The 26,493-nt window shown below is 49.9% G+C and overlaps 1 protein-coding gene across 1 annotated transcript; it reads right to left on the bottom strand.

Moving 5' to 3' along the window:
• Nucleotides 1-1,928: 1,928 nt before the first annotated feature.
• On the bottom strand, nucleotides 1,929-23,263 carry SMTNL2 (smoothelin like 2). Its single transcript, XM_056864880.1, has 9 exons — nucleotides 22,875-23,263; nucleotides 8,114-8,201; nucleotides 7,159-7,395; nucleotides 6,035-6,094; nucleotides 5,131-5,206; nucleotides 4,759-4,929; nucleotides 3,661-3,778; nucleotides 3,345-3,496; nucleotides 1,929-2,103 (listed from the first exon to the last, which is right to left on the bottom strand). Exons 1-9 carry the CDS (start codon nucleotides 23,259-23,261, stop codon nucleotides 1,977-1,979), a joined length of 1,416 nt encoding a protein of 471 aa, XP_056720858.1. The 5' UTR covers nucleotides 23,262-23,263; the 3' UTR covers nucleotides 1,929-1,976.
• Nucleotides 23,264-26,493: the final 3,230 nt, after the last annotated feature.

Below are 26,493 nucleotides of genomic sequence, written 5' to 3'. Positions count from 1 at the left end.
CTCTCTGAGAAAGGGCTGGAATCCTTTCCTTCATCGTTTGATTAGTGACCCCCCCCCTCAAAATTAGGGGCTAAAGCTGGCAGCCGCTCCCATCACCTGCCTGGTTTGGATTAACAGGGTGCTTGGAAATTGCGTGCTCCTTTCTTTGCAGTGTCTCATGGTGTAGCTGGTAGGCTTGGCTGTGGGCAAAGAGGGAAGCAAGTCCCCGTTCTCCTGCTCCAACTGCCCTGTGCCATCAGTCTCTCTGGTGCAGGAATTGAGAGATGTAGAATCTCCACTGTGGATAAACCACTACACCTCTAGCCCTTGTGGCTTTGGAGGTGAGTGTGGGAAAGGTCAGAAAGTAAAAGTGGAGGGGGTCAGACTAGAATTCACAATTTGGGGGGATCCAATGGACTGCTTAGCGCTTTTTTTTGAGAGAGAGAGAGAGAGAGAGAGCCAGCGTGGTGTAGTGGTTAAGAGCGGAGGACTCTAATCTGGAGAACCGGGTTCGATTCCCCACTCCTCCACATGAAGCCTGCTGGGTGACCTTGGGCTAGGTCACAGTTCTCTCAGAACTCTCTCAGCCCCACCTACCACACCAGGTGTCTGCTGGGGGGAGAGGAACTGTAAGCCGCTTTGAGACACCTTAAAGGTACAGAAATTGGGGGTATAAAAAACCCAACTCTTCTTCTTCCTCCCTACAACTAGCACAAGCAGGGTATGGCCATGCAAATATAGTTTATTTTCATAACATACTGTTTGATTTGCATAATTTGTTCTGGGAGCAGCAGATTTGTGCTTTTCTGGCACCAAGTCTGGATTTTTTTTAAAGCACCGGTTACAGCTCCGCAGAAGGGAATACTGGGTTTTCTGTGCAACCCACTGGGATACGGGCTGTTGCTGGCTTCCTAGCCTCACCCAAGCTTAGCGTATCCTAAGGGGGAATAAGCTAGGCCCTCACCCCCAAGGCACCGACAGACCAATAGAACTGCTTATCCATGAGAGCTGTGTGGGGCAAGCCCAGCTTGGGGCAAGGAGATATATGCGGAACAAAGAGAGACGTTCTGTAGCTTGTGGCCGACATCACCCTCCCCATTTGCATTTTGTAATCCACTTTGTCAACAGCTGGTCGCAAGGGTCGCTCCTCTGCCGAGGAAGCGCTGGCTCAATGGCTAGATGCAAATTATCTAGATGCAAAAATCTGCCAAGGGGCAGATGCAAATTATGGCACACGGCAGGCCAACTTTCCAGGAACTTCAGCATGCATTTGTTCCTATCCAATATCATGAGGGCTCCCCTGGCGGGGGGCAATTTTCCCTTCTTTCCTACTTAAAGAGACAGCCAGCATGGTGTGGTGGTTAAGAGTGGTGGAGTCTGATCTGGAGAACCAGGTTTGATTCCCTACTCCTCCACCTGAGCGGCGGAGGCTAATCTGGTGAACTGGATTTCTTTCTCCACTCCTGCACATGAAACCAGCTGGGTGACCCTGAGCTAATCATAGCTCTCTTGGAGCTCTCTCAGCCCCACCTACCTCACAGGGTGTCTGTTGTGGGGAGGAGGAGGGAAGGTGATTGTAAGCCGGTTTGAGTCTCCCTTAAGTGGTAGAGAAAGTCAGCAAATAAAAAACAACTCTTCTTCTTCTTAAGAAAGAGGGGTGAGGAAATGGCTGTTTCCTGATCTGAGAATTGAAGCTGCCAGGTTCAGCAGCCCCAGGGGATTCTATCTAGCTTCCAGCACGCTTATCAGAATCCATTTCAGAGACTGGATTGGTTCTGGTTCTGGAGATCCTGCTTTGTCCAGCCCTAGAGCCGTGCACCTGACTTCCCTTCGGCTTGTCCCGGTGTCCAGCAATGCGGGTGTTTCCTCTGTGGCTGTCCTGTCAGCGACGCAAGCGGCGGAGGAGCAGCAGCAAGCGCCGGGAACGAGAGGAGCTGCGGCCCAGCCCCGTTCTCATCCTCACAGTCCTCTCAGGGTGGAGGAGGGCCTTACCAGCTTCATTCAAAGCGACGGAGATGGTTGTAGAGGGACTGCACGTAGGTGAAGACGCACATGGGGTCTGGCTTGCGGCCCATCACCATCATGTCTTCCACTTCTATCAGGCGGTCACAATTGGCCATTTTCCTACAAGGGGGGGAGTAAGTGGTCAGAGGCAGCCAATCAGGGCAAATCAAGAGGGAAACGGGAATTTGCAAAGGAGGGGAGCCTGATTAGACTGGCTCTCTACAAGGCCACCATCTTAAGAGGGTTTCCTTGGAGCCTTATTTCATCCCCTTCCCAAATAGCACCTGTATGCGGCAAATCAGCAACCCCCAACATAGAAGAAGAGTTGGTTTTTATATGCCGACTTTCTCTACCACTTAAGGGAGACTCAAACCGGCTTACAATCACGTTCCCTTCCTTACAACGGACACCCTGTGAGGTAGGTGAGGCTGAGAGAGCTCTAACAGAGCTGTGACTAGCCCAAGGTCACCCAGCTGGCTTCGTGTGCAGGAGTGGGGAAACAAATCCAGTTCACCAGATTAGGCTCCGCCGCTCATGTGGAGGAGTGGGGAATCAAACCCGGTTCTCCAGATCAGACTCCACCGCTCCAAACCACCGCTCTTAACCACTACACCACGCTGGCCCATGGGCACCATGACATCTGTCAGTGAGTTTCCTTATGCCTACTTGCTGTTTCCCCAAAGCATTAGCATGAGCCAGTCCCAGACAAGCACTTGTCAGGGATGCTCTAGGCTGATCCTGCATTAAGCTGGGGGGGTGGGGTTTGGACTAGATGGCCTGTACGGCCCCTTCCAACTCTTCTATGATTCTACCTCACTGGAACAGGAGGTGCTCAGAAGAATCCAGGGGGACTCATCTTTGTGTTTGCCATGAACATATGCTGATAAGCAGCTGCCTCCATCATAGGAAGATACATGGCTTTGAACCTCTCAACATTCTGCGACTGGCCCCAACCCTCCATGGGAGCCTGTGGTGGTTCCCACCTCCCATTCTCAACAGTCCAAAATCACCCACAGACTCAACAAGAACAGGGCTGCCTGCTCTAAATACTACCTTTTAAAAAAGGCCAGAGGAGGGATTTTATGGGTTGTGTTTCGCACAGACTCTCTTGTTTGGCTCTGCTGATGCAACGAGAAGCCATTTGCACCCTGGTGAGGGGCTGTGGCTCATTGGGACTAGGCAGGTAGGTGATGTGAAAGATCCCTGCCTGAGACCCTGGAGAGTCGCTGCTGGTCTGGGTAGACAATACTGACTTTGATGGGCCAAGGGCCAGATGCAGTATAAGGCAGCTTCACGTGTTCATGTGAATTTGCCATAAACCAACCGGCCTGCTATCTCCACAAGAGAATTGCGGTACTCACTCTGCTGTTGTGAATGCCATCTCGAAATTCTCCTTGTGCTTGGCGGGGTCGAGGGCGTTGTAATCGAACGCTTCGGGGAAAAACGAGTGGACAAGAGCGCAAAAGGCCATCCCGTCGCTCCAGCTGGACGAGAAGTTCTGCAGGTCGAGGTGCTGCGAAAAGGCAAGGAGAATTCAAGCACAATTGTTCCAACCAAATAAAAGGGTGCTGGGAGGCGAGCCGGGTGCCCAGTCCTGAGCCTGTGCAGGGCAGATGCCGCAGAGCTCTAGCCCCCACCCCCCTGAAATCTTAAGAAGGACGCAAGGGGATTCTCTACCTTATAGCCAATGGTTTTGGAGCGGCACCATTCCAAGAGGATCTGCTTGATACTGCTGGCGCTGGCAACCCCAAAGCTCTGCGACCGCTTCAGCTTAGGCCTGACCTCCCCTTTCCCCCTAGGCAAAAGTAGTCAAAAGGAAGGTTAAGAGTGCAAGCACCACCTATTCCCATGATGCTCGCTCTCTCCTCTGCTCTCTGCCACTGGCACTTTGGCTTGCTTAAGAAAAGGATCACTCGGGGAAGAGACAGAAGGGACAGCCCTGGGAGGCTTCGGCTTTGGCAAGCGTGTCAGCAGCACAGCTGTTTTTGTTCGCAAGTGTCCAGCTGGCTGTCCTTCGGTTCCCTACATAACCGTGGATGCCTCTAGCACAACCACACAGGGACCACCCTGTGGAGGTGGCCATCCGCCTTGGGGTTATCTTCTTGGGGTTATCACTGTCAGGATCTCCACACCGCAACCCTCTTTCCTTTTGCTCAGCTAGCTGGCCTCAGACATCCCCTTACTCTGGCAAAAAAACAACAACACAAAACCAAAACACCTCCCATCATGGCTCGCTGATGTGTGAAACTATTCACACTGAGGCTACGTTGCATGCTTTGTTTGCACTGGCCTCTGCACAAAGCAGGAGATTACTGGTCAGTCTTTGAAGAAGGGAATTTGGCTTTGCTTACAGAGTCTGCAAGAGTTATCATCATTCATCACATTTTTTTCTTGCCATTCCTCTCCTATTTATGCTCCATTCCTCCCCTCCATTTTATGCTCACAACAATGCTGCGAGGTAGGTTAGACTGCAAAAGAAGGGCCCAAGGTCACCCTGTGACATCCATGGCCGATTGGGTCTTAGTCCAACATTAAAACAACATTAACACTACACCAAACAGTGAAAACACACAAGCTCTGATCCTAGACTGGTCCAGATGAACTGTGTAAGCTGGTGGCGGGGGAGGGGAGTACCAGTGCATGCTTTCACAAATTTGCCCCCCTACCCACCATTGTATAGAGCTGTCCCAAACTTCATGCTGCTCTCAGGATCTGGCCCACCTTCCACCCCCACCCTCAATTTAAGCCGCTGGATCGGGCCCAAGAGCAACATACTTTCCACGGTCCTGGTCAAACTTCTCAAAAAGCGCCTTCCTGGCCTGCGTTCCCGAAGTGCGGGGCAGCGTCTGAGATCTCACCAACTCTCTCCGTTTTTCCACTGGCCGCTGGGCTGTCGGAGGTGGGGAGTGGGCTTTGGGGACTAGGTCGTGCTGGCTGGTTGTAGTGCTAAAAATTGTAGTAAAAAAAAATTGGCAAAAATCAACAAATATTTGAGGAAAACGGAGCAGCAGCAGATGATCCCTAGCGCTCCACAGAACTAGCGTAAAAGCAGAAGGCTACACTTGTGCATACAAACCTGCGTCAAGGTCTAGTCAATTCCAGCCCCTTCCCCACAGAAGTCGCCACTTGCCCTCCAAGCAGGCTCACCTCTCGCTAGCCTGGGTCCCGTCAGTCACTCCGTAGCTCGTGGCTGATGTGGACTTTGTGACGGAAGAGAATTTCTCTGCACAAGAAAAAAAAGAAAGGCATGAGTTTCCTTCCGCCGTGTCCTCCTTGGAGAGGGCTCCAGCAGGTAACCATCTGCAAAGTTGACAGTGGAACTTCTGAGATGGTCTCTGACTGCAGTAAATCATGATGGTGAAGTAATATCATGCCAGAGAGTCAGCACCCAATGAACCAAGTCATGAATACAATCCATAAAGTCCAACACAGAGCAGGGTCTGGCCCTGGACACAGGATGACCTGCTCAGCTGCAAAGCTCATGTGTTGGCCTTAGGGAATCAGTCTCGCTCAGACTGACCTACCTCGAAGGGTCATCCTGAGGCTAAAATACCGCACTGGATACCTTGGGAAAGGGTGGGATCTAAAGGTTACAAACATGTCGCTTTAGCCTCCTTTATTCCCTGTTTCATCCAGGATTCATCCAGGATCGAACGCATGCGTTTTGCCGAAAGTGTGTTCGATCCTGGTTGAATCCTGGATGAAACAGGGAATAAAGGAGGCTAAAGCGACCGTGCGTTTTCGCCGGTACTGTTTGAATGTTAGATCACGATGGGTAGCCGTGTTGGTCTGTCTGTAGCAGTAGAAAAAAGCAATAAAAAAAAAGCTTGCGAAAATGTTTTTCATCTAAAATCACTGCAAAAATCATGGTCCCTTTGGCTTCCACGAGTTCTCAACTGCTTGGGCGACGAGACTGCGGGAGTGTGTGGCAACCTGTTTTGGCCTAGCAACCAGTCCTCCTGACTGGAGCAGAAATCCATCGCCAAGATGTAGCCAGGGAAACTGAATTTTTAAGGGCCAGGAAAGGGGGAGCCAAACAAAATCACCTTACCTGAGGTGATGGAGGTGCTTGTCCTGACAGAACCTGAACTCCAGCTCTTCACAGCACTCACTGTGGGAGGGGAAGAGGAAAAGCCACTAACTTTCCAGCGTGTTTAAAAAATTGTTTAAGTGCAGTGGTAAGCTGCAGTACTGCAGCCCAAGCTCTGCTCACAACCTGAGTTCGATCCCAACGGAAGTCGGTTTCAGGTAGCCGGCTCAAGGTGGACTCAGCCTTCCAGCCTTCCATCCTTCCGAGGCCGGTCAAATGAGTACCCAGCTTGCTGGGGGTAAAGGGAAGACGACTGGGGAAGGCACTGGCAAATCACCCCGTAAAACAAAGCCTGCCTAGTAAATGTTGGGATGTGATGTCGCCCCATGGGTCAGGAATGACCCGGAGCTTGCACAGGGGACCTTTACCAAGCAAGATAGTACAGTGTTCACGAGCACCCCACCCTCCTCTGACCTCTTTATCAGGACACTGCCCCACACTGCAGCAAGGAATTGTCTCAGAGATGGTTTGGGGCACAGCAAATTGGTCGTTGAAGAGAGTGCTACTCAGCCAGGATCCTGCATCCAACGCACATCTGTGAGTGTTTCCTCTGTGATGCCACCAGGGGAGGGAGGGCGGGACCATTCAGGCTTGCACCTTGTGTGTCTACAAGATGCCGCCCCCTAAACAAAGCCCCCTTTTTGCAGCCCTGTAGGTCTGGCTTCTCCCATCAGTGGAGATCCACAATGCAAAAACCCTGCCCTTTTGAACTTCTCCGGAGGCCACCTCATCCCCTCTGCAGCAAAGCCCTGACAATATCAAATCTCATTTCTAATACCCCCACCAGTACTCTTTAGATTTAGTTTATTAGGAAAACCAGGTATGGAAATTCCCTCCCGCCTTAGCTGTGTTTGTTTGGTTTCTAACGCTAATACTGCGGTCTAGAGCCGAGTTATACCATTCCAAGCCAGCTGACTTCAATGGACTTATAAAGGAGCAACTCTGCTTACGATCGCACCATAATGCAAACTCTTTGTCAAGGAGAAAGCTCAGAAAGCTTTTTGGGGGCTGGGTTTGTTTTTTTTTGCAATGAGCCAGGATTACACCTGTCTGACTCTCCCTTTGGGGGCCTCTTGCATTTTTACCTGCTTGGCTTGACATTTTTGACACAGCCTCACTGTGGCTTTTGTTCGGCTGCCCGCCGGGGACGCTCGGCGCAATCGGGCCCCCAGAGGTTTCTCCCGAAAAGGCTTCCGATACTCTGGTTACCGCGGTAACTGGAAGGTGCGGCATCCGTGAGCTCACTGCCGGAGCGTGTGCCTCAGGGGGCGCGTTAGGCAGGTGAAGAGGGGAGGCTGGCTCCGGAGCAAGTTTGGCCAGGCCTGAAATTAAAAAACAAAACAAATAGGGAGACGGCGTGAGAATTCAACGCCTGGTTGCGCTCTGTATTCACTGCAAAACTCTGGGATTCATTTATTTTTAAAAGTTTTGTTTCACAATTATTATTATTATTATTTTTTGCATTTGTCTTCCCTTACAGCATTGTCATTTATGGCCATTTGTGGAAAACATGACAGTAAAACAGCACAAAAACTCCACCCCAAATTGCAAGCTGCTGTCCACTATGACACATGACATTTCCCAGCTCACAGACTCAACTGTGGATCATGGGCCCGCAGGGGCCTCTTTCTCACATTTGCATGGCTTTTTGCATCGTGTTAACAATATATCGGGGGGGGGGGAATAGCTGTGGCTTAAAAAGAAAAACTTTTTCATTACCTTTCTGAGAGATTTGGGAAGTGTTTACCTTAATTTTAAAGTCAAAGGCATGATAAACGTTCAAAAATCAAAACAACAATGTAGGAAGCCACCCTGCATCAATTCCGGTCTCATCTCCAGAACAGAAGGGATCAGAGAAAGCATGGAGACAGAGCCATGTCCCTTGCCCTGCGCTTAAAAGGAACCATGCAATAACCATATAATTTAAGATCCAGGAAGTTTTATCACCCCGAAGATTGTCTTGATATTCTCATGGGCTGGATATTGCAGGCAGTTGTTAAAAATACCTATCCATTTCACCCAGCGACTTTTCCTTCTTACCTCCTGATGGCTGATGTCCATTTTCAACGATGGAGAAATCGGAAACCCTCCTGCTCTCTGAGTCATTCTGATCCTCCAAGTCCATACTCTAAAAAAAGGGATAACAGAATAACGAGATGGGGGCAGAAGAAGAAGAATTGGTTTTTATATGCCAGCTTTCTTTGCCACTTAAGGAAGAATCAAACCGGCTTCCCTTCCTCTCCCCACAACAGACACCCTGCGAGGTAGGTGAGGCTGAGAGAGAATGACTAGCCCAAGGTCACCCAGCTGGCTTCGTGTGGAGGAGTGGGGAATCAAACCCGGTTCTCCGGATTAGAGTCCGCCGTTCCAAACCATCGCTCTTAACCACTACACCACACTGGAGGGGCAAGAAAGTTGCACGCACTGTCTGTGCAGAGCAAAAAAACTATCAGGCAGCCAAAGACCCGAGCAGCGGAAGGACTATGCTGGTCGTTCTAACAGCCTCTGTTTGTAGATACTCACCCATGCAATTAATATACTGAACTGCCCAATCAGCTCCAGTACTGTTTACTCAGACTGGCAGTGGCTCTCCACCAGGAACCTGAGACATTTTGCATGCAAAACACCTGTCCTGGTCCACAACCTCTTGTACGTGAGGAGGTGCGCACGCGTAGTTCACCACCGAAGCAACGGTTAAGAATCCGGTGCAAAAATCACATCCCTCGGCGAAGTGGATGCTAAAGCTAGACAAACCTTTATTCCAAACCAATACGGTCCTTCTTGTCTAGTCCTTAGAAAAGAAACCTTACACAGGTAGCCGCTAGTCCAGTTTCCACTGTCAAAGATTCATATTCCCTTCTTTGCCCCAAACAGCACATCTGTATCCCTACAAGCAGTATAGTAACATGAGGGGTGGGTGACTGAGCAAAGGAATTAATAACTGCCTTGTAGGCGGGTATCTCCATAGTCCCTTTCATCAACTATTATGCCCATGCAACACAGAGAAAGTGGAAATAATAGAATATGTTCTGTGCAACTTCCCTTCTACAATGACATAAGATTGCAGGACATTCTCCCCATATTGTCATCCTTTCCTGGGAGATCGGAAAAAGCTAAAGTTTCCCTTCTCTTAGCAGACTCCTCTCGGGAGAGAACCACTCAAGTAGCCAAATTTTGCCTCCGGTCTAGGGATTCGTATGGCTGACTGAAAACCTTTCCCGATAGACGACCTTTCCTCCTCTTCTTCAAATCATCCCAGAACCATCGACTTTTATTATTTTAGCCTAACTTTGTATTCTTATTCAGAGCTGACATTGTAACGAAATAACATTCGATTGATTGAAAATTTGATTGAACTGCCTTGTAACTTATGGAACTCGCTGCCACAAGGCTGACGGCCGCTGCGTTCGGTGGCTTTAAGAGAGGCTGAGAGTTATTCCCACGGAAGAGATCAACCGTCTGATGCGACACCCAACTGCGGAATTCGTTCCCTTCAGTGATACACAGAACCTGATAGGTTGTTGACAGCAAGTAAATAAATAGTCTTTGATCTCATCAGATCTCTGAAGCTAAGCAGGGTGAGCCCTGGTTAGTACTTGTATGGGAGACCACCAAGGAAGTCTAGGGTATAGCTGCACAGAGGCAAGCGATGGCAAACCACCTCTGTTTGTCTCTTGCCTAGAAAACCTCACGCGATCGCCATTAAGTCAGCTTCGACTTTTCATCTTTTAACTGTCCCCCCCCCCCCCACCGGCTATTGAGTTACTGACCTTTTTTTAACGGGAGTTTTGATTTTAGTGACTATTTATGTAAATGTGGGGCTTTCGATATATTTTGTGTGTCTGTGTAGGAAATTGTCTGGAGAGCTGAATGGTTACAGGCAGGATGTGACTATATCTTTAAATTTTTAACAAAAAATATACAGCATGAGAATGCCGTAGGAGATCTCTGTACAATCACCGTGGGAGAGGAAGAAGGCCCAGGCTTGCTTTTCCTTCTTCCATTTTAACACCCTGCAGCTCAGAAAGGGGGGGGGGGCTCTGTGAACTCTCTCCAGCGGTGGAGTCCATGCATCTGCTATTCACTCAGGTATAAGAATGAGGGGCTGTGGGGAGGGGCTGTGGCTCAGTTTGTAGAGCATCTGCTTGGCATGCAGAAGGTCCCAGGTCCAATCCCCGGCATCTCCAGTTAAAGGGACCAGGCATGTAGGTGATGTGAAAGACCCCTGCCTGAGACTCTGGAGAGCCGTTGCCGGTCTGAGTAGACCATACTGACTTTGCTGGACCAAGGGTCTGGTTCAGTATAAGGCAGCTTCATGTGTTCATCTCCAGTTAAAGGGACCAGGCAAGTAGGTGATGTGAAAGACCCCTGCCTGAGACCCTGGAGAGCCGCTGCTGGTCTGAGTAGACCATACTGACTTTGCTGGACCAAGGGTCTGATTCAGTATAAGGCAGCTTCGTGTGTTCATGTGTTCAAGAAGGCTCTTACTATACAAGTTTGTCAATGATCACGCATTGAAGCTCGCTACGTCATACATTATTCTGGGGTCCACCTGGGTCCTATCAAGCAGAGACATTCCAGGTATTCCTAGCTGAAATTCAAATTCCCAGACATGTAGTTAGATCAGGACTGCAAACCTTCCCTCTAAACTGTTTTCTTGACCTGGAAATGGCCCCATGTGGAACTGCTATTTGTATCATTTAGGAAATTTATGTTTTCTGATGGGCTACCTGTTGGGTCGTTTAAATAGGGTACCGTACTATGAGAGAGTATGTCAATGTGGTTCTGGCCATATAGACACTCTTCAGCATTCCTTGTTTAGCTGCGACTTGCTCAACGAGGCTAGAAACAGATGGATAAAGCCTTTTATTTGGGAATCTGTCTCTAAACTGGATAATCTGAGGGTTCTTTTAGCAGGGGTGGATTTTAGTACTACATTGGCAGTCGCCAAATTTCTTCCCCAGTCAATCAAGATTTAAAAATACTAATTTTCTTATGGGCTATTTAGATAGTTCCTTTTTTTTCTTTTTCTTTATTTTGATCTCAGTGGGACATTGTTCAGGGCCGAATTCACCATATGAATAGTATCATTAAAGCAAGTAGATGGGCTACCTGTCAGTTTCCCCAACTGGGCAAAGAGTGACTCCCTGGGGCCGTTTCAGATTGGGAAACAATGCCGTGGTCAAGGCTTACGGCCCCTTCTCCCCCACTGTCCCAATCCAAATTGGCCACCACACGCTTGGGAATCCAAGTTTCAACTGGCAACACCCCCCACCCACAAAAGCACGTCTGCTTGACAAGATCCGGAGCGGACCCAGGAATGGCGTATCTCTTAGCAGGCCCTGAGTCTTTGGCAGGGATGTGAACGTGGCTCTGCTAAATTGACCCACAGCATAAAAGTCTCAGACCGGCAGCTACAATTTGTATCCCTGGAAAATAACACATGAAGGAGCCTTAATACTGAATCAGACCCTTGATCCATCAAGGTCATCATTGTCTACTCAGCCTGGCAGGGCCTCTCCAGGGTGTCGAGTAGAGGTCTTTCACATCACCTACCACCTGATCCTTTTGGCTGGAGATGCCGGGGATCGAACCTGGGGCCTTCTGCATGCCAAGCAGATGCTCTGCCACTGAGCTACCCTGTGCTCAACAGCACTAGGCTAGCTTAGCTGCATACACTAGCGCTACAAACTGTTTGGTGACTGCTTACCGCCAAAGCATGGGTTTTTGGATAGGGTTGTCGAGAGCAGTATGAAATTCCAAGGATCTGAGTTGCCCTGGGAAATAATAGCCGTGTACCTATTCTGAATCAAGCTTCTTCTGTGTGTTCTTCTGAATGTGCAAGGGGCCCAGAGGGAACTGTTGTCTGAAGGTTCACAGTTTGCCAACCATGATTCTAGTCTGCTTGTGAGACAAGGAAAGGTCTTATTGACAATTATGTTTGTTCACGATCAGAGGTCCTTGCCAGCAGAGGACTTCTCAGACTGATCAACACACAGAGAGACTAAAATCCGAGGCAGGAAACTCTCTTATTAAGGAGTTATCACAGCAAACACTGAACTTTAACAATTCAGCCAGTCCCACTGATCCAGCGCTTGATTTCTTTCCTGCCAAGATGAAAACACAGCTGCTCCTCATTGTCTGTCCAGCACCCTGGATTATCTGTATAGCACAGGGAAGTCCGTGTTTCTGGTTCACAGCGGTCAACTGGCAGCCTCGGTCAGATGTTTATTCAAAAAGTCCCCGCCAAGGTAATGCTTTGATTTGCGAATATGGCTTTCATTCACCTCTAAACAAATGGAATTGTGGATTGAGTGCAATGGGACCGGCTGGCGATGGACACATCCAAGGACATTTCTAGGAGACAAGAGGGAGCCAGTAACACCACCAATATAATGCATTATGGTGCTCATGAAAGAGGGCAGTTATGCAGCAGCACCTGGGGTTGTATACAAACATAACCAAAGTGGTCAACTCTCGACGGAAGCTTTCTCACTTTGTTGCGTTCAATCGAACAATTTCCTCACCAGGATCAAGTTCAGGAAAAGTGGTTCTGCCGATTTGCGGCAGAAGATGACTGTACAAAGGACTAATTGGCTAGCACCTGTGATGTTTCAAATTCATGTCCCTCTGATGAAAGAGAGAGCAGAAAGTGATTCTGCTCCCTTACAATTGAGGTGCCCTAATCTGGATAGCTCAGGTTAGCCCGATCTCATCAGATCTTGAAAGCTAAGAAGGGTTGACCCTGGTTTATACTTGGATGGGAGACCAACAAGGAAGTCCAGGGTTGCTACACAAAGGCAAGGAATGGCAAACTACCTCTTCTCATCTCTTGCCTTGAAAACTCTTCAGGTCATCATAAGTGAGCTGTATCCTGACATAAGTGAGCTGTATCCTGCTTTCCCTTGCTGCCACTGTAGTCCTCTGATCTGCACGGCTATCGATTCACAGAGTCCTGCAACCCCCTGAATCTAGATTCCGTGGGTCAGGAAGGACTGCAGAAAGGAGAGGAACGCAGCAAATAATCTCCACTCCTACGGTTAGGATCCAACCCAGAGACCTCTGTTCAAGGGGAGCGGCTATGGCTCAGTGATAGAGCATCTGCTTGGCATGCAGAAGGTCCCAGGTTCAACCCCCGGCATCTCCAGTTAAAGGGACCAGGCAAGTAGGTGATGTGAAAGACCCCTGCCTGCGACCCTGGAGAGCCGCTGCCGGTCTGAGTAGACAATACTGACTTTGATGGACCAAGGGTCTGATTCATTATAAGGCAGAATTCATATGTGTTCATGTTCACAGTGCTGGAAGCAACAGCAGCCAGCCAGACTTGACCTAGACTGAACTCAGCTCTCAAGTGATGTCATCCCAAAGACACAATCTTAAGGTTAGGCAGGAAAGTAAAAAAAAAAAAAAAAGCACAATCCAAGCCAACCCTTTCTCCATCTCTTTCCCATCCCTTGCTGGAACCACAGACTCCAAAGGGAGCCTTGGATGACGTCAGGAGTCCCCCACAGGCAGAGTTAACCATTGCCAAGGAGCATGACCCCATCTTGAGGCAGCTCAAAGAGAACAGGGCTGGCTCTGCTGTCCAAGTCGGCCTGACCTTTTTCAGTACAGCACACAAAGTTTTGCTACCACTCCAAGCGTGGCACACATCCCGTTACGTGACGAGGCCGCGGGGCTCGAATTCAGCCCTCGCGGCAAAGCCCCCGGCAAGCTCTGGCCACCAGAAACCCACTCGAGGTCACCGGCGCAACTGCGGATACGGCATCTGCCTCGGGGAACAAAACCCAGAGCCGAGCCGCAGCTGCTCTGATTGATAGAAGCCAGCGCCGCTCTGCACAAAAAGCGATTCATCTTCATGATGGAAACGCCGGCCGCGGTTGCGCCTGATGGCAGTCTGAGACAACTCCAGCTGCAAGCACCCTCCCCCCCCCTGCGCTCCTCTGAGCGGTCAGGAGGCCCAGCTGCCGGGGTGACGTCACCGGTAAGTGGTAATGACAGCTCTGAGCGAGAGCCACCTGGAACACGCCACACCGCCGGCGTGCTGCCTTTGCTTGAACTCAAACAGCCGTGCCGGTTTCCTACCATCGAGGAGTTCTGCGCAGCAGCTGCGGCCGGGGGAGGGGGGGAAGGGGAGAGAACAAGCTCTGGTTATGGAGATGTACAGAGGAGACGTGAGACGGGCCAAGAAACGGCCGCTGACCTGGATTTAGAGGCTGGTGGCTGAAAAGCGGCAGATGCCGCTTGGCGATTCAGATCAGGTCCGGACGGCACCCTCCCCGCCACCCAGCCATGCTACACGTCAGGCACAACCGAGAGCGTGGGGTGCATCCCCGAAAAACATGCCTTCCAGCCGAGACGGTCCTGCACTGGTTGTGAGAAACTAGATGACCTGACTGCAGAGCCCATGCTGGAGGACTGTCCCTATCAGCAAGGGTCATTGGGACAGGCTGTAGTAATAACCCCACAGGCCCAGGCTAGGAGGACAAGGGGCTCTAGATATAACTCCAAATGCAGCCAAGGTGGAACAGGCTGGAACGGCTGCCACAAGGGATTTGTTTGGTTTTGGAAAGCATTTGCAGCCCTGGCTTACAGCGCAACTGTAGCCCTTCAACAAGTCCTGGTGGCACGGCTGTAACACATGAACACATGAAGCTGCCTTCTACTGAATCAGACCCTTGGTCCATCAAAGTCAGTATTGACTACACAGACCAGCAGCAGCTCTCTGGGGTCTCAGGCAGAGGTCTTTCACATCACCTACTCGCCTAGTCCCTTTAACTGGAGATGCCAGGGATTGAACCCGGGATCTTCTGCATGCCAAGCTCTACAAACTGAGCCACAGCCCCTCCCCAAGGACCCGTCTGCATTGTTAGCCATGCTCAACCAGCCTCTCCTGTGTAACCACGCTAACGGGTTGAACCTGGGTTCACGAGACTTACTAGAGACAGAGTCCGCCACCTTGGCAAGAGCAGGGACCCCTGACTTCCCTCCCCTTACATCGGAATAATTAAGCACTGAGGCACCAGCAGGGTTATCACCTCTGGTTAATAATGCAGCTAATGGCTATGGGTGGAGCAGCATCTTGCTGTGACCCTCAAACTAATCACCGATTGGCTGCTTCCATGGGGAGGGGGACTTGTCTGTCTTTGTGCTAGTCCAGAAAGGAACTCCCTGCCCCCAAACATGTGCATTGACCACAAGCCAAGTGGGTAGTGACCCAGGTCCAAACGGGCTGTGTGAGGTGTTTGCAACAGTGGTGTAGTGGTTTGGAGCGGTGGACTCTAATATGGAGAACTGGGTTTGATTCCCCACTCCTCCACATGAACGGCAGACTCTAATCTGCTGAGCCAGGTTGGTTTCCCCACTCCTCCATATGAGCGGCAGACTCTAATCTGCTGAGACGGGTTGGTTTCCCCACTCCTCCACATGAAGCCAGCTGGGTGACCTTGGGCTAGTCACAGTTCTCTCCGAACTCTCTCAGCCCCACCTACCTCACAAGGTGTTTGTTGTGAGGAGAGAAAGGCAAGGAGATTGTAAGCCGGTTTGATTCTCCTTAAAAGGTAGAGAAAATCAGCATATAAAACCCAGCTCTTCTTCTTCTAAAGCTGTGCATGGTGAGGCTTTTGCTTCCCACCCCCCCGCCCAGGGCTGTCAATTTCACAGAGCAGAAATAACTCAAGGAACTCCATGCCCAGCTAACATATGGAGTTTGATTACGCGGGATGTGAGTGCGGTCACCGGCTCAGATGGCTTTAAAAAGAGCATGAGACAAATTTAGCGCATGAGGACAGGCGGTTATATCGACAGCTCTTAACCAGGATACCTAAAGACAACCCCCAGCTCAGAAATAGTCCACCACTGGATCCCAGGTGCTGGGGATAACCAGAGGAAGGTGGGTAGCACTTTCATGTCCTGCTTGTGAACTTCCCAGAAGTACCTGGATGGTCAGTGCCGGGGACAGGATGCTGGACTAGGTGGGCCCTTTCACCAGCCCAGCAGGGTTCTCTCTGCATCCGTACTGCCCATTCCTTTCGCCCTGGCTTCATATCCTTTCCATTCTGTTTCTCAGGTTTAACAAAAACAAACTTCCATCCCCAAGAGTCCGTTTCTCAGCTACTTGGGAGTGTTAGAAGAGTGCCAGTTGCATGCACTCAGTGGACAAGACGTTAAGACTCACATCCCCCCAGCCTGCAATGTGGGAAGGGGCCGTGGCTCAGTGGTAGAGCCTCTGCTTGGCATGCAGAAGGTCCCAGGTTCAATCCCAGGCATCTCCAGTTAAAGGGACTAGGCAAGTAGGTGATCATAGAATCATAGAGTTGGAAGGGACCACCAGGGTCATCTAGTCCAACCCCCTGCCCAATGCAGGAAATTAACAACTACCTCCCCCCCATGTCCCCAGTGACCCCAACCCTCCCCCCACCATGCAGGATCCCACAATCAAAGCACTCTCGACAGATGGCCAGCCAGGCTCTGGTTAAAGACCTCCAAAGATGGGGACTCCACCACCCTCCGAGGCAGTGCATTCCACCATTGAACAGCCCTCACCGTCAGGAAGTTCTTCCTAATGTTTAGGTGGAATCGCTTTTCTCTTAGTTTAAATCTATTACTCCGTGTCCTAGTCTCTGAAGCAACAGAGAACAAGCTAGCTCCCTCATCAACATGACATCCCTTCAAATATTTAAACATGGCTATCATGTCTCCCCTCAATCTTCTCTTCTCCAAACTAAACAAACCCAACTCCCTAAGTCTCTCCTCATAGGGAATGGATTCCAGACCTTTGACCATTCTAGTCACCCTCCTCTGGACACGCTCCAACTTATCAACATCCTTCTTAAATTGTGGAGCCCAAAATGACACAGTATTCCAAGTGAGGTCTGACCAATGCAGAATACAGTGGTAGTATTACTTCCCTTGATCTAGACACAATATTCCTATTGATGCAGCCCAGAATTGCATTGGCCTTCTTAGCCACCATATCACACTGTTGACTCGTGTTCAGTTTGTGGTCCACTAAGACTCCCAGATCTCTTTCACATGTACTGTTGTCAAGCCAACTCTCTCCCATCCTGTACCTGTGCCTTATGTTGTTTCTGCCTACCCTAGGTGAAGTACCTTACACTTCTCCCGACTGAAATCCATTTTATTACTTATGGCCCAGTTCTCCAGTCTATCAAGGTCATTCTGAACTCTGACCCTATCCCCTGGTATTAACTACCCCTCCTAACTTGGTGTCATCTGCAAATTTGATTAGCATGCTCTCTATCCCATCATCCAAGTCATTTATAAAAATATTAAATAGTACCGGTCCTAGGACAGACCCCTGTGGCAACCCACTGGTCACTCCTCACCAGGATGAAGTTGTGCCATTAATGAGCACCCTTTGGGTTCGGTTGGTCAACCAATTACCAATCCACCTAACAGTAGCAGTGTCCAGCCCACATTTTACTAGCTTTGTTTCAAGAAGTTCATGGGGGACTTTATCAAAGGCTTTACTGAAATCAAGGTACACTACATCTACAGCATTCCCTTCATCTACCATACTTGTCACTCTTTCAAAAAAAGATAGATTAGTTTGGCATGACCTGTTTTTGAGAAACCCATGTTGACTGTCAGTGATCACGGCATTTCTTTCCAAGTGGTTACAGACCATCTGTTTAATTATCTGCTCCAGTATTTTACCTGGTATTGATGTCAGGCTGACTGGGCGATAATTGTGATGTGAAAGACCTCTGTCTGAGACCCTGGAGAGCCGCTGCCAGTCTGAGTAGACAGTACTGACTTATTCAGTATAAGGCAGCTTCATATGTTCAAGGGTTGGCAAATGTTCCCCAAGAGAACAAACTGATCTCCCAGAGGGAACCGCCTGGCTCTATCGGCTAACCCAGCTGCTCCTTGGAGAGTGTAGCTTTATAAGAAGCAGGAACACAACACCTGGGCCAGACACTTAGTGGTCTATTTAAAGAGGCTGATGAAGTTGTTTGTCCTTAAAATCATCCCGTTCTCCCCCCACCCCAAATTCTCTGGCTGATTCCTACACTAGTCAGAATTCGAGCGTTCAGCAGCTCCCGCTCTTCCGTGCCTTGAAAGAGGAACACAAAATACCTTTCCCATGCCTTATTTTAAAAGGGGCCGATCCGTTTTAGAGCCCCGAAGGAATAAGAAAAGGGAGGAGAGAGAATCTGAGCATGTGCAGAGTGGCTCAGTGGTAGAGCATCTGCTTGGCATGTAGAAGGTCCCAGGTTCAATCCCCGGGATCTCCAGCTAAAGGGACTAGGCAAGGAGGTGATGGGAAAGACCTCTGCCTGAGACCCTGGAGAGCCGCTGCCGGTCTGAGTAGACAATACTGACTTTGATGGACCAAGGGTCTGATTCAGTAGAAGGCAGCTTCATGTGTTCATTTGTACCCTTGCTTAACTGTAGCTAGCTAAGTTGATTGTGTCTGGGGCTATGGAGAAAGTGTGATTTCTGGGAAACTGGAATCTCAGCCCCTCTCACTTTGCGCATAAAATCTGACCCTTTCATCTGCCAAAGGCCTCATCCTGGGCCAAACTCTATGCCAAGAAGCTCTCTATCTACCCAGACTGGCAAAATCTACTCCAGTAAACATTGGTATTTCAATGCCCCAGCCCCACAAGAGAATCAGTTGAAGCGGGTCAGTGCCTTTCGAGTGACTATGCTCTTAGAAATGACCCCTTCCTGAGAAGTGGTATGTTATCTTATTCAGTTAGTCACCTACTAAGCAGGACTCAACTACTTTACTCACTTAAAAAATAAGTCTTTTTATTGATGTGCTCCAATGTAATTGTATATATATATATGTGTATATGCAAGTATTACAAAGTCTTAAAATTCAGTAACAATGTATACAGTAAAGCAAGCAAGTTGTACATACTATTCAGTTTTAAAATCCACTTAAAATGTAACAGTTAAAGAAGTCTGATTTAGTTCAAAGTATCTAATTTACACTCTAGAATAATATATTTGTAAAGCCATACATACTGACACCATCTTCTGAGACCCTCTGTGAGAGGTCTGAATTCTAGCCCTTTCCCTGCCTGTATTTATACTGTTTTAATCACCTTGAAAAGGGGCTGTCTTAAAAAATCTCCATGCATTGGAGTAGCAGCACTGCTGCACTGTTTTAGGAATGTTACTGCACATGCTCAGTTGCTCTACTTTAGATGGCCATATATGGACATCCAATTCTTCCAGGCTAAACATACTTTTTCTTAAACAGTCAGTTTTGAGTTCTGTTATACTCTATATAATCAATTTTATCATCATTCTCATCTCCATAAAAAGATGTTGAGATTGAACCCATTCATTAATTTATAGCATCTTGTTTTCATGTTTAAATCATAAAATACAATATATTATTTACATAATTTCATTTTAGTCCGCACTGAATACCCTTGGAGAGCATTTCTGCACTTGAAGTCATTGGAAGGAAATGACACCAAAGATGAGGAGCGGTGCCTGAGGCCACCCCCCCCATCCAAGACCCAGGCCCAAAGGAAAGGGGGCTGGTTCTGGTTCTTCAACAACCACAAGCTCAGCGGTGCTTACTTTTTACTTCCTGTTTGGAGAGAATAAACTTCTCACAAAAAGCAGTTCCGGGGGTCAAATGTGGCATTGTGTTTAAACACAACTCCCCCTATGCTCAGAAACTCAGATAAATAAGAAGCTAAAGCCGATTGCCCTGACCTTTGACCTCCCCCCTTCGCTTTCTGGCTGGGCAAAAGCCACCCTCCCCTCTTTGTTCCAAGAAAGAGAAAGAGTGAAGCCTCCTCTTCCTTCACCTCCCCCCCCCCAACATTTCCACCAAGACGGGCAAGCTCCACAAGACGAACAGCGGGCCCGATCCAGCAGCCAAGGTTTTCTCAACAAGACCTCAACACGTGCCTCTAACACTGGGGCCTAAACAGAGTGAAACTCCCCCCACCCCGTGCCTTTTGTGTTGCCCCAATAGGTATTTAAAGCTGTTAGGAAGAAAATGGATTCCTTCGAAATGTGGTGTTGGAGGAGAGTGTTATGGAGACCCTGGACTGCAAAAAGAAGAAGAAAAACCCCAACTCAGTGGGTTAGAGATCAAATGAAGCCTGAACTGACCCTAGAAGCTAAAATGAGGTTTACAATGAGGAAATTGAAATTGTTGAAGACTATCTATTCCTTGGCTCCATCAGCAACCAAAAGGGAGACTGCAGCCGAGAAATCAGAAGGAGATTGAGACTGGGAAGGGCAGCCATGAAAGCTAGAAAATATTCTGAAGTGTAAGGATATGTCACTGGCCACCAAGATCAAGTCAATTCATGCCATTGTATTCCCTATTACTATGTATGGGTGTGAAAGCTGGACAATGAAGAAAGCTGATAGGAAGAAAGTAGATTCCTTTGAAATGTGTTGGAGGAGAGTGTTATGGATACGTGGACTGCCAAAAAAAAAATATCAGTAGTTATAGGTCAAATCAAGCTTGAGCTGACCCCAGATGCTACGCACCGGCCGTCTCCCCACCCCCTCTCTATCCAACAGCGGCTCCACAAACCCAGCCTTGCTCTTCAGACAGGACGGTTCAGAAGGTGGCGGTGGGGAGCAAAGCCGCCCCTGCACAGCTCACTGCCCACTGTCCTCGACCCTCAAGTCTCCCAGGCCTGCAGCCGGCTCTGCAACAGAGCCCCGCTTTGCAAATCACTCAACAACAGAGCCCCGCTTTGCAAATCACTCAACCCTCCTCCTCGTTTCGTCCCTTTATAGAGCGACTTTCCACTCAAGGCTGTTTACAATCTGATGCCGCAAAAAGCCAGTTTTTCAAATCCGCTTCGAAGACAGCAAGGGCCATTTATGCATGGGAGGCTGTGCCTTGGATTTGCCGCTTTCTAGATGCATATTGCCCTGGCCTGGATGGCCCAGGCTAGCCTGATCTCGTCAGATCTCAGAAGCTGAGCAGGGTCGGTCCTGGTTAGTATTTGGATGGGAGACCACCAAGGAATACCAGGGTTGCTGTGCAGAGGAAGGCACTGGCAAACCACCTCTGTTAGTCTCTTGCCATGAAAACCCCCCAAAAGGGGTTGCCATAAGTCGGCTGCCCAATCTGCATTCTTAAAACTCTGTGCGGGGGTTAATTTTAGAGTTTTGAGCATTGGGGGGGGGGGGATGTGAATCTGCAGAGCGGCAAATCCAAGGCAAAACCTCCCATGCATAAATGGTAAAAAGTCCAAACAGAAGTCTCTCCTGCCCAAACCAGTTCTTATCGACCTAACTCAAAGGGTAATTCACAGTGGGTAGCCGTGTTAGTCTGTCTGCAGTAGTAGAAAAGGGCAAGAGTCCAGTAGCACCTTAAAGACTAACAAAAATATTTTCTGGTAGGGTATGAGCTTTCTGAAGAAGTATCTGAGAACTGAGCTGTGGCTCACGAAAGCTCATACCCTACCAGAAAATATTTTTGTTAGTCTTTAAGGTGCTACTGGACTCTTGCCCTTTTCTACTAACTCAAAGGGGAGCGACTGCAGCCATGCAAAGCATCTGCGAGCGCCTCTGTTGCGGCAGAAATTGCATTGGGGGGTAGGGTTGCCAACCTCCATGTACTAGCTGGAGATCTCCTGCTATTACAACTGATCTCCAGCCGACAGACATCAGTTGCCCTGGAGAAAATGGCTGCTTTGGCCATTGGACTCTATGCCACTGAAGTCCCTCCCCAAACCCTGCCCTCCTCAGGCTCTGCCCCCAAAAACTCCCACCGATGGCGAAGAGGGACCTGGCGACCCTACGCGGCTGCCTCGTCGAGGTCACAGACGGCTGGCCCAGGCCTAGGGTTACCAGGTCCCTTTTTGCCATCAGCGGGAGGTTTGGGGGGCGGAGCCTGATGAGGGTAGGGTTTGGGGAGGGACTTCAGTGCCATAGAGTCCAATGGCCAAAGTGGCCATTTTCTCCAGGGGAACTGATCTCTATCGGCTGGAGATCAGTTGTAACAGCAAGAGATCTCCTTCTAGCACCCGGAGGTTAAAACACAAAACCAGCACACAAATTTCAACGCAATACAATAGACGGATAGATTCTTCTTTCCAAGGTAAGTACACTTTAGATCATACTGTATTGCAGAATTGCAATATTGCAGAATTGCAATACAATATGATCTAAAGCCGTGTTGGCGAACTTATGGCACGCGTGCCGGACTTGGCACGCCGAGCCCTCTCTGTGGGCACACGCAGGTAAGTTGAGCAGCCGACGCGTCTGCCTTCCCTGGACTCCCCGTCCGCCAGCTTAGGGGCTTTGAACAAACATTTATTGTTCAAAAGATTGCCAAATGCAAACTTTTACCTTTCAATAGAAAGTTGTTTGTATCATTGAAAGCTCCGTTATTGTGTTTTTCTGTTAAGGCAAAAGATGTTAAAGTATGTTTTGTTTTTTTCCAAACTAAAACCTCAGTATTCAGGTTGAATTGCCGCGTTGGCCCTTTGCGATCAATAAGTGGGTTTTGGGTTGCAGTTTGGGCCCTCGGTCTCTAAAAGGTTCGCCATCACCGATCTAAAGTGTACTTACCTTGGAAAGAAGAATCTATGAGTCTAATTTGTATATTTGTGCATATACTGTACCTATATTGTCCGTCGTTTCTTAGAGGGAAGTATTCGCGTGTCACCTTGCACTTTTAATATAGTTGTATTGCGTTGAAATTGGCGTGCTGCTTTCGTTTTTTAACCGGACTCTACAGCCCAGAGCCTGGTTTCTCGGCAGCCCTCCCCAGGCCGCCCGGCCTGCCGCCCGTCGGGGGTGGGCTCTCTCCCGCCGCGGCGGCCGCGCCTCTTACCTGGCTCTTGGCCGACAAGGCGAGCTTGGCGTGGCTGGAGAAGCGGCCCCCGGCGCCGCCCGTCCCGCCGGTCCCGCCGTCGCCCAGGCCGGCGGCGGCGCGGAGGGCCTCCACCTGGCCGTCCAGGCGCTCCACGTGCGCTCGCAGGCGCCGGTTCTCGTGCTGGAGCTCGGCCACGGTGTGGGCCAGGGGGCTGGCGAGGCGCAGCACCTCGGCCACCTGCCGGTCCACGCCGCTCTTGAACACCTGGATGTCCACGTGGATCTCCCGCACGGCGCCCCGCAGCGTCTCCTCGTAGCGGCCCAGCGCCTCGCACACCGTCTGCGCGTCCTGGCTGTTGAGGTCGGCGATGTCGCCGGCCGGCGGCCGCGCCGCGCCCAGCTCCATGGCGACCCCCCCCCGACCCCTTGCCGCCCTCCCCCCGGGGGAAAGCGGCCCTTCTCTGCCCCGTCTCTCGGGGACCCAGCGGGGGGTCGACTTGGGGAGCCCCCGGAGACCGCCCGTCCAACAACCCGACGGCTGGCTGGCTGGCTGGCTGGCTCCGTCCCCCCTTCGCTCGCGTCTCCTCCTGCCAAGCCGGACTTTGCTTTTTATAGACGGCCGGGAGGGGGGGGTAAGTGGGAGGGAGCAGGAGGGAGGCAGCTGCGGCTCCAGCGCCTGGCTGGGGGTGGGGAGAGAAGGCGCCGGAGCAGACCCTTGACGGGGGGGGGTTGTTGCCTGGGCTGCTACTTCCCTGGCTTGGCGGATCTGGGGGGGGGGGGAGGAGGAGGAGGAGGAGGAGGAGAGCCGAGGATGGAGAGGGAAGAGCAAGAATCCCTTGTCTTTCCAGCGGTGCAGGGGCGGGCTGCCAAAGCAAACATTCCTTATCGCTCCCCCCGGGGGGTGGGGGCGAGCGGGGAGGGGAAGTGGCGGCCCTGGGTCCTGGGAGAGCCGAGAGGTGTCAACGCGAGCCGCTGGGTTTGCACGTCGACGAGGGGAGCGAACTGCGTGCTTTGGCGGCCACCCTTGGGCTTGCCTTTCGAGCACCTCCAGCTGGGGAGGCGGGTGGTGGTTTGCTTTACCAGGTCAGGTTGGGTCATTGCTAGGAAACCTGGCTTCAGCCTCTTTGCAGGGGGTGTCTTGCAACTCGCGCAACAACGGCCCTGCAGGGTGTGTGTGTGTGTGAAGTGCCATCAAGTCACAGCCAACTTATGGCGATCCCTTTTGGGGTTTTCATGGCAAGAGACTAACAGAGGTGGTTTGCCAGTGCCTTCCTCTGCACAGTAACCCTGGTATTTCTTGGTGGTCTCCCATCCAAATACTAACCAGGGCTGACCCTGCTTAGCTTCTGAGATCTGACGAGATCAGGCTAGCCTGGGCCTAAGTAGGAGAGGGCAAGAGTAGCCCAGAGAATCTGGAGATGAGGGTTTCAGCGCTGTCTCCTAGACAAGGAATTATTCCAGCTGTTGTTAGTCGGATGTTCTTAAGCAGCAAACGGGTCCTTAAGCACTGAACAGAATATTGGTCTGGCTGTATTACGCTTGTATCCTGCATTTTAGACAAAACTGAGTCTTAAAGCATGTTGGCCCAGGGATCAAAAACTGATACCAATGGCAGAAATTACAGATGTTCCTTTTTTTTTTTACCTTCAAGTCACAGCTGACTTATGGAGACCCTGCAGGCTTTTCAAGGCAAGAGATGTTTGAAGGTGGTTTGCCTTCACTTGCCTCCTCGTCGCACCCCTGGTATTCCTGGGAGATCTCCCACCCAAATACTTGCCAGAGCCGAGGTTGAGTGTGTGTGACTGGCCCAAGGTCACCCGGCAAGTTTCCATGGCAGAGTGAGGATTCGAACCTGGGTCCGACACCTTAACCACTACACCACACTGGCTTTCTCAGATGTTCCTTGGGGCAGGGGATTTAGCTGAGCTAAATGGAGATGAAAACCAAACAGCCTTCTTGAGAAACAGGGAGGGAGTCAAAGGATGGCGGGCCACGCTTTCTTACCCTCTGAGTCTTGCGGTCCCACCCATAGTTTCCTATTTGAATTTAACACCCATATAATAATCCCAATTAGACACTGAAGTTCCTGCAGCTATGGCAAGTGAGTATACTTGTTCGCACATGGTATTTTGCTCTGGCATGGAACAGCCAATCAGTTTCCAAGCATCAGCGTCCAGGCCCTGAGTCAGTTCCATAAAATTGGAGTTTGGTGGGATGCTGTGAACAGCTTTGGAGATCCCCAAAGGGCCTTGTCTTTGGCCTTTTATGCAGGGACGTTTCCCCACAGTCACCCCCCGCCGACTGCTTCAGGGCTTCCTTTTGATTATGCATGCCTTTTCCGCCGGTCAGAAGTCACCTCGCTCTCCCCATGCAACCTCTGACAACTGCCTCAACTAGGTTTTGACATGGGCCATTTATGCACGGTAATTAGCAGCACGTTCCAGGCTGAATTTGCCCTGCATAGTTTTTTTTTTAATTTTTCATGCTGAACAGTCGTTCTAGAAGTGACTGCGAAGCCGGCCCATACCTGCTTCGCGTTACTTAAGAGCCCATTTAATGCAACCTTTGGTGTTTGAAGTGAAGAATCCCCTCGAGGAACCATGCAAAATAACAGCGGAGCGTTAGCTATGCACATGCTAATGGCTATGCAAACAGAAATGAAGGAGCAGGGAAGTGGGGGGTGGAATTTCTCCTTTTGTGTAGGGACCGTGAATAGGCATTTTGAAAGTCACATTTAAAAAAAGAGCTTTGAGCGAGCATCAAAAGCCAGGCATAAATGGCCATGGTGTTATTTTCAGGCACAGTGGCCGCTAGAAGTTGGAATTGTCTGTGCCTTTTCAGCTGGTAAATCCTGGTGTTCTTATTGCATAGATCTAGAGAGTGCTTTTTTAGTTGATGTTGTTGTTTTAAATGCCAGTACTCATTCCACCAATTCCCCCCTTAGGCGTTAGGAGAAGCCTCCCCAAAAAAGGTGCAGCTATTCAGTACTGGTGAGTAAATTCAGTACTGGTGAGTACTGCCACCAAAAAAGCCCTGGATCTAGAAAGCACTTTAGTGGTGGGTAAATTGCATTTCTCCAGCATTGGAGCTACAGTACTGTTGGTGCTTTAAACCTTGCTGAGAAACTCTGCCCCTCCCCCCTTCACTTGGAAGCGAAAGGAAGCAGAATAAATGGTCAGTTCTCACAATGAGGGGAAGTAAGCAAGTAAGCAGTGGGGTTCCACCAGATCAGTGTTTGGTCTGGCGTTATTTAATTGAGTTGCCCAGGATTTAGCCTTCAGACATCCATCAGAGATGTGTTAAGGTTTAAGGTTGTGCTTTAAGGCACATGAACACACACATGAACACATGAAGCTGCCTTATACTGAATCAGTCCCTTGGTCCATCAAAGTCAGTATTGTCTACTTAGACCAGCAGCGGCTCACCAGGGTCTCAGGCAGAGGTCTTTCTCATCACCTACTTGCCTAGTGCCTGTAACTGGAGATGCCGGGGATTAAACCTGGGACCTTCTGCATGCCAAGCAGATGCTCCACCACTGTGCTACAGCCCTTCCCCACACAAACCATTGAGGGCAAACCCCAGCATCCTTGCCAGACAGAGGAGTCTGTGATTCCAGCAACTAAGTTTTATCCATTCCC

Source organism: Euleptes europaea, chromosome 19 (assembly GCF_029931775.1).
Source record: "Euleptes europaea isolate rEulEur1 chromosome 19, rEulEur1.hap1, whole genome shotgun sequence".
In the NCBI taxonomy this organism is placed as follows: Eukaryota; Metazoa; Chordata; class Lepidosauria; order Squamata; family Sphaerodactylidae; genus Euleptes; species Euleptes europaea.
Note: the sequence above shows the minus strand (reverse complement) of the source record. Positions and strands in the feature narration are given on the sequence as shown.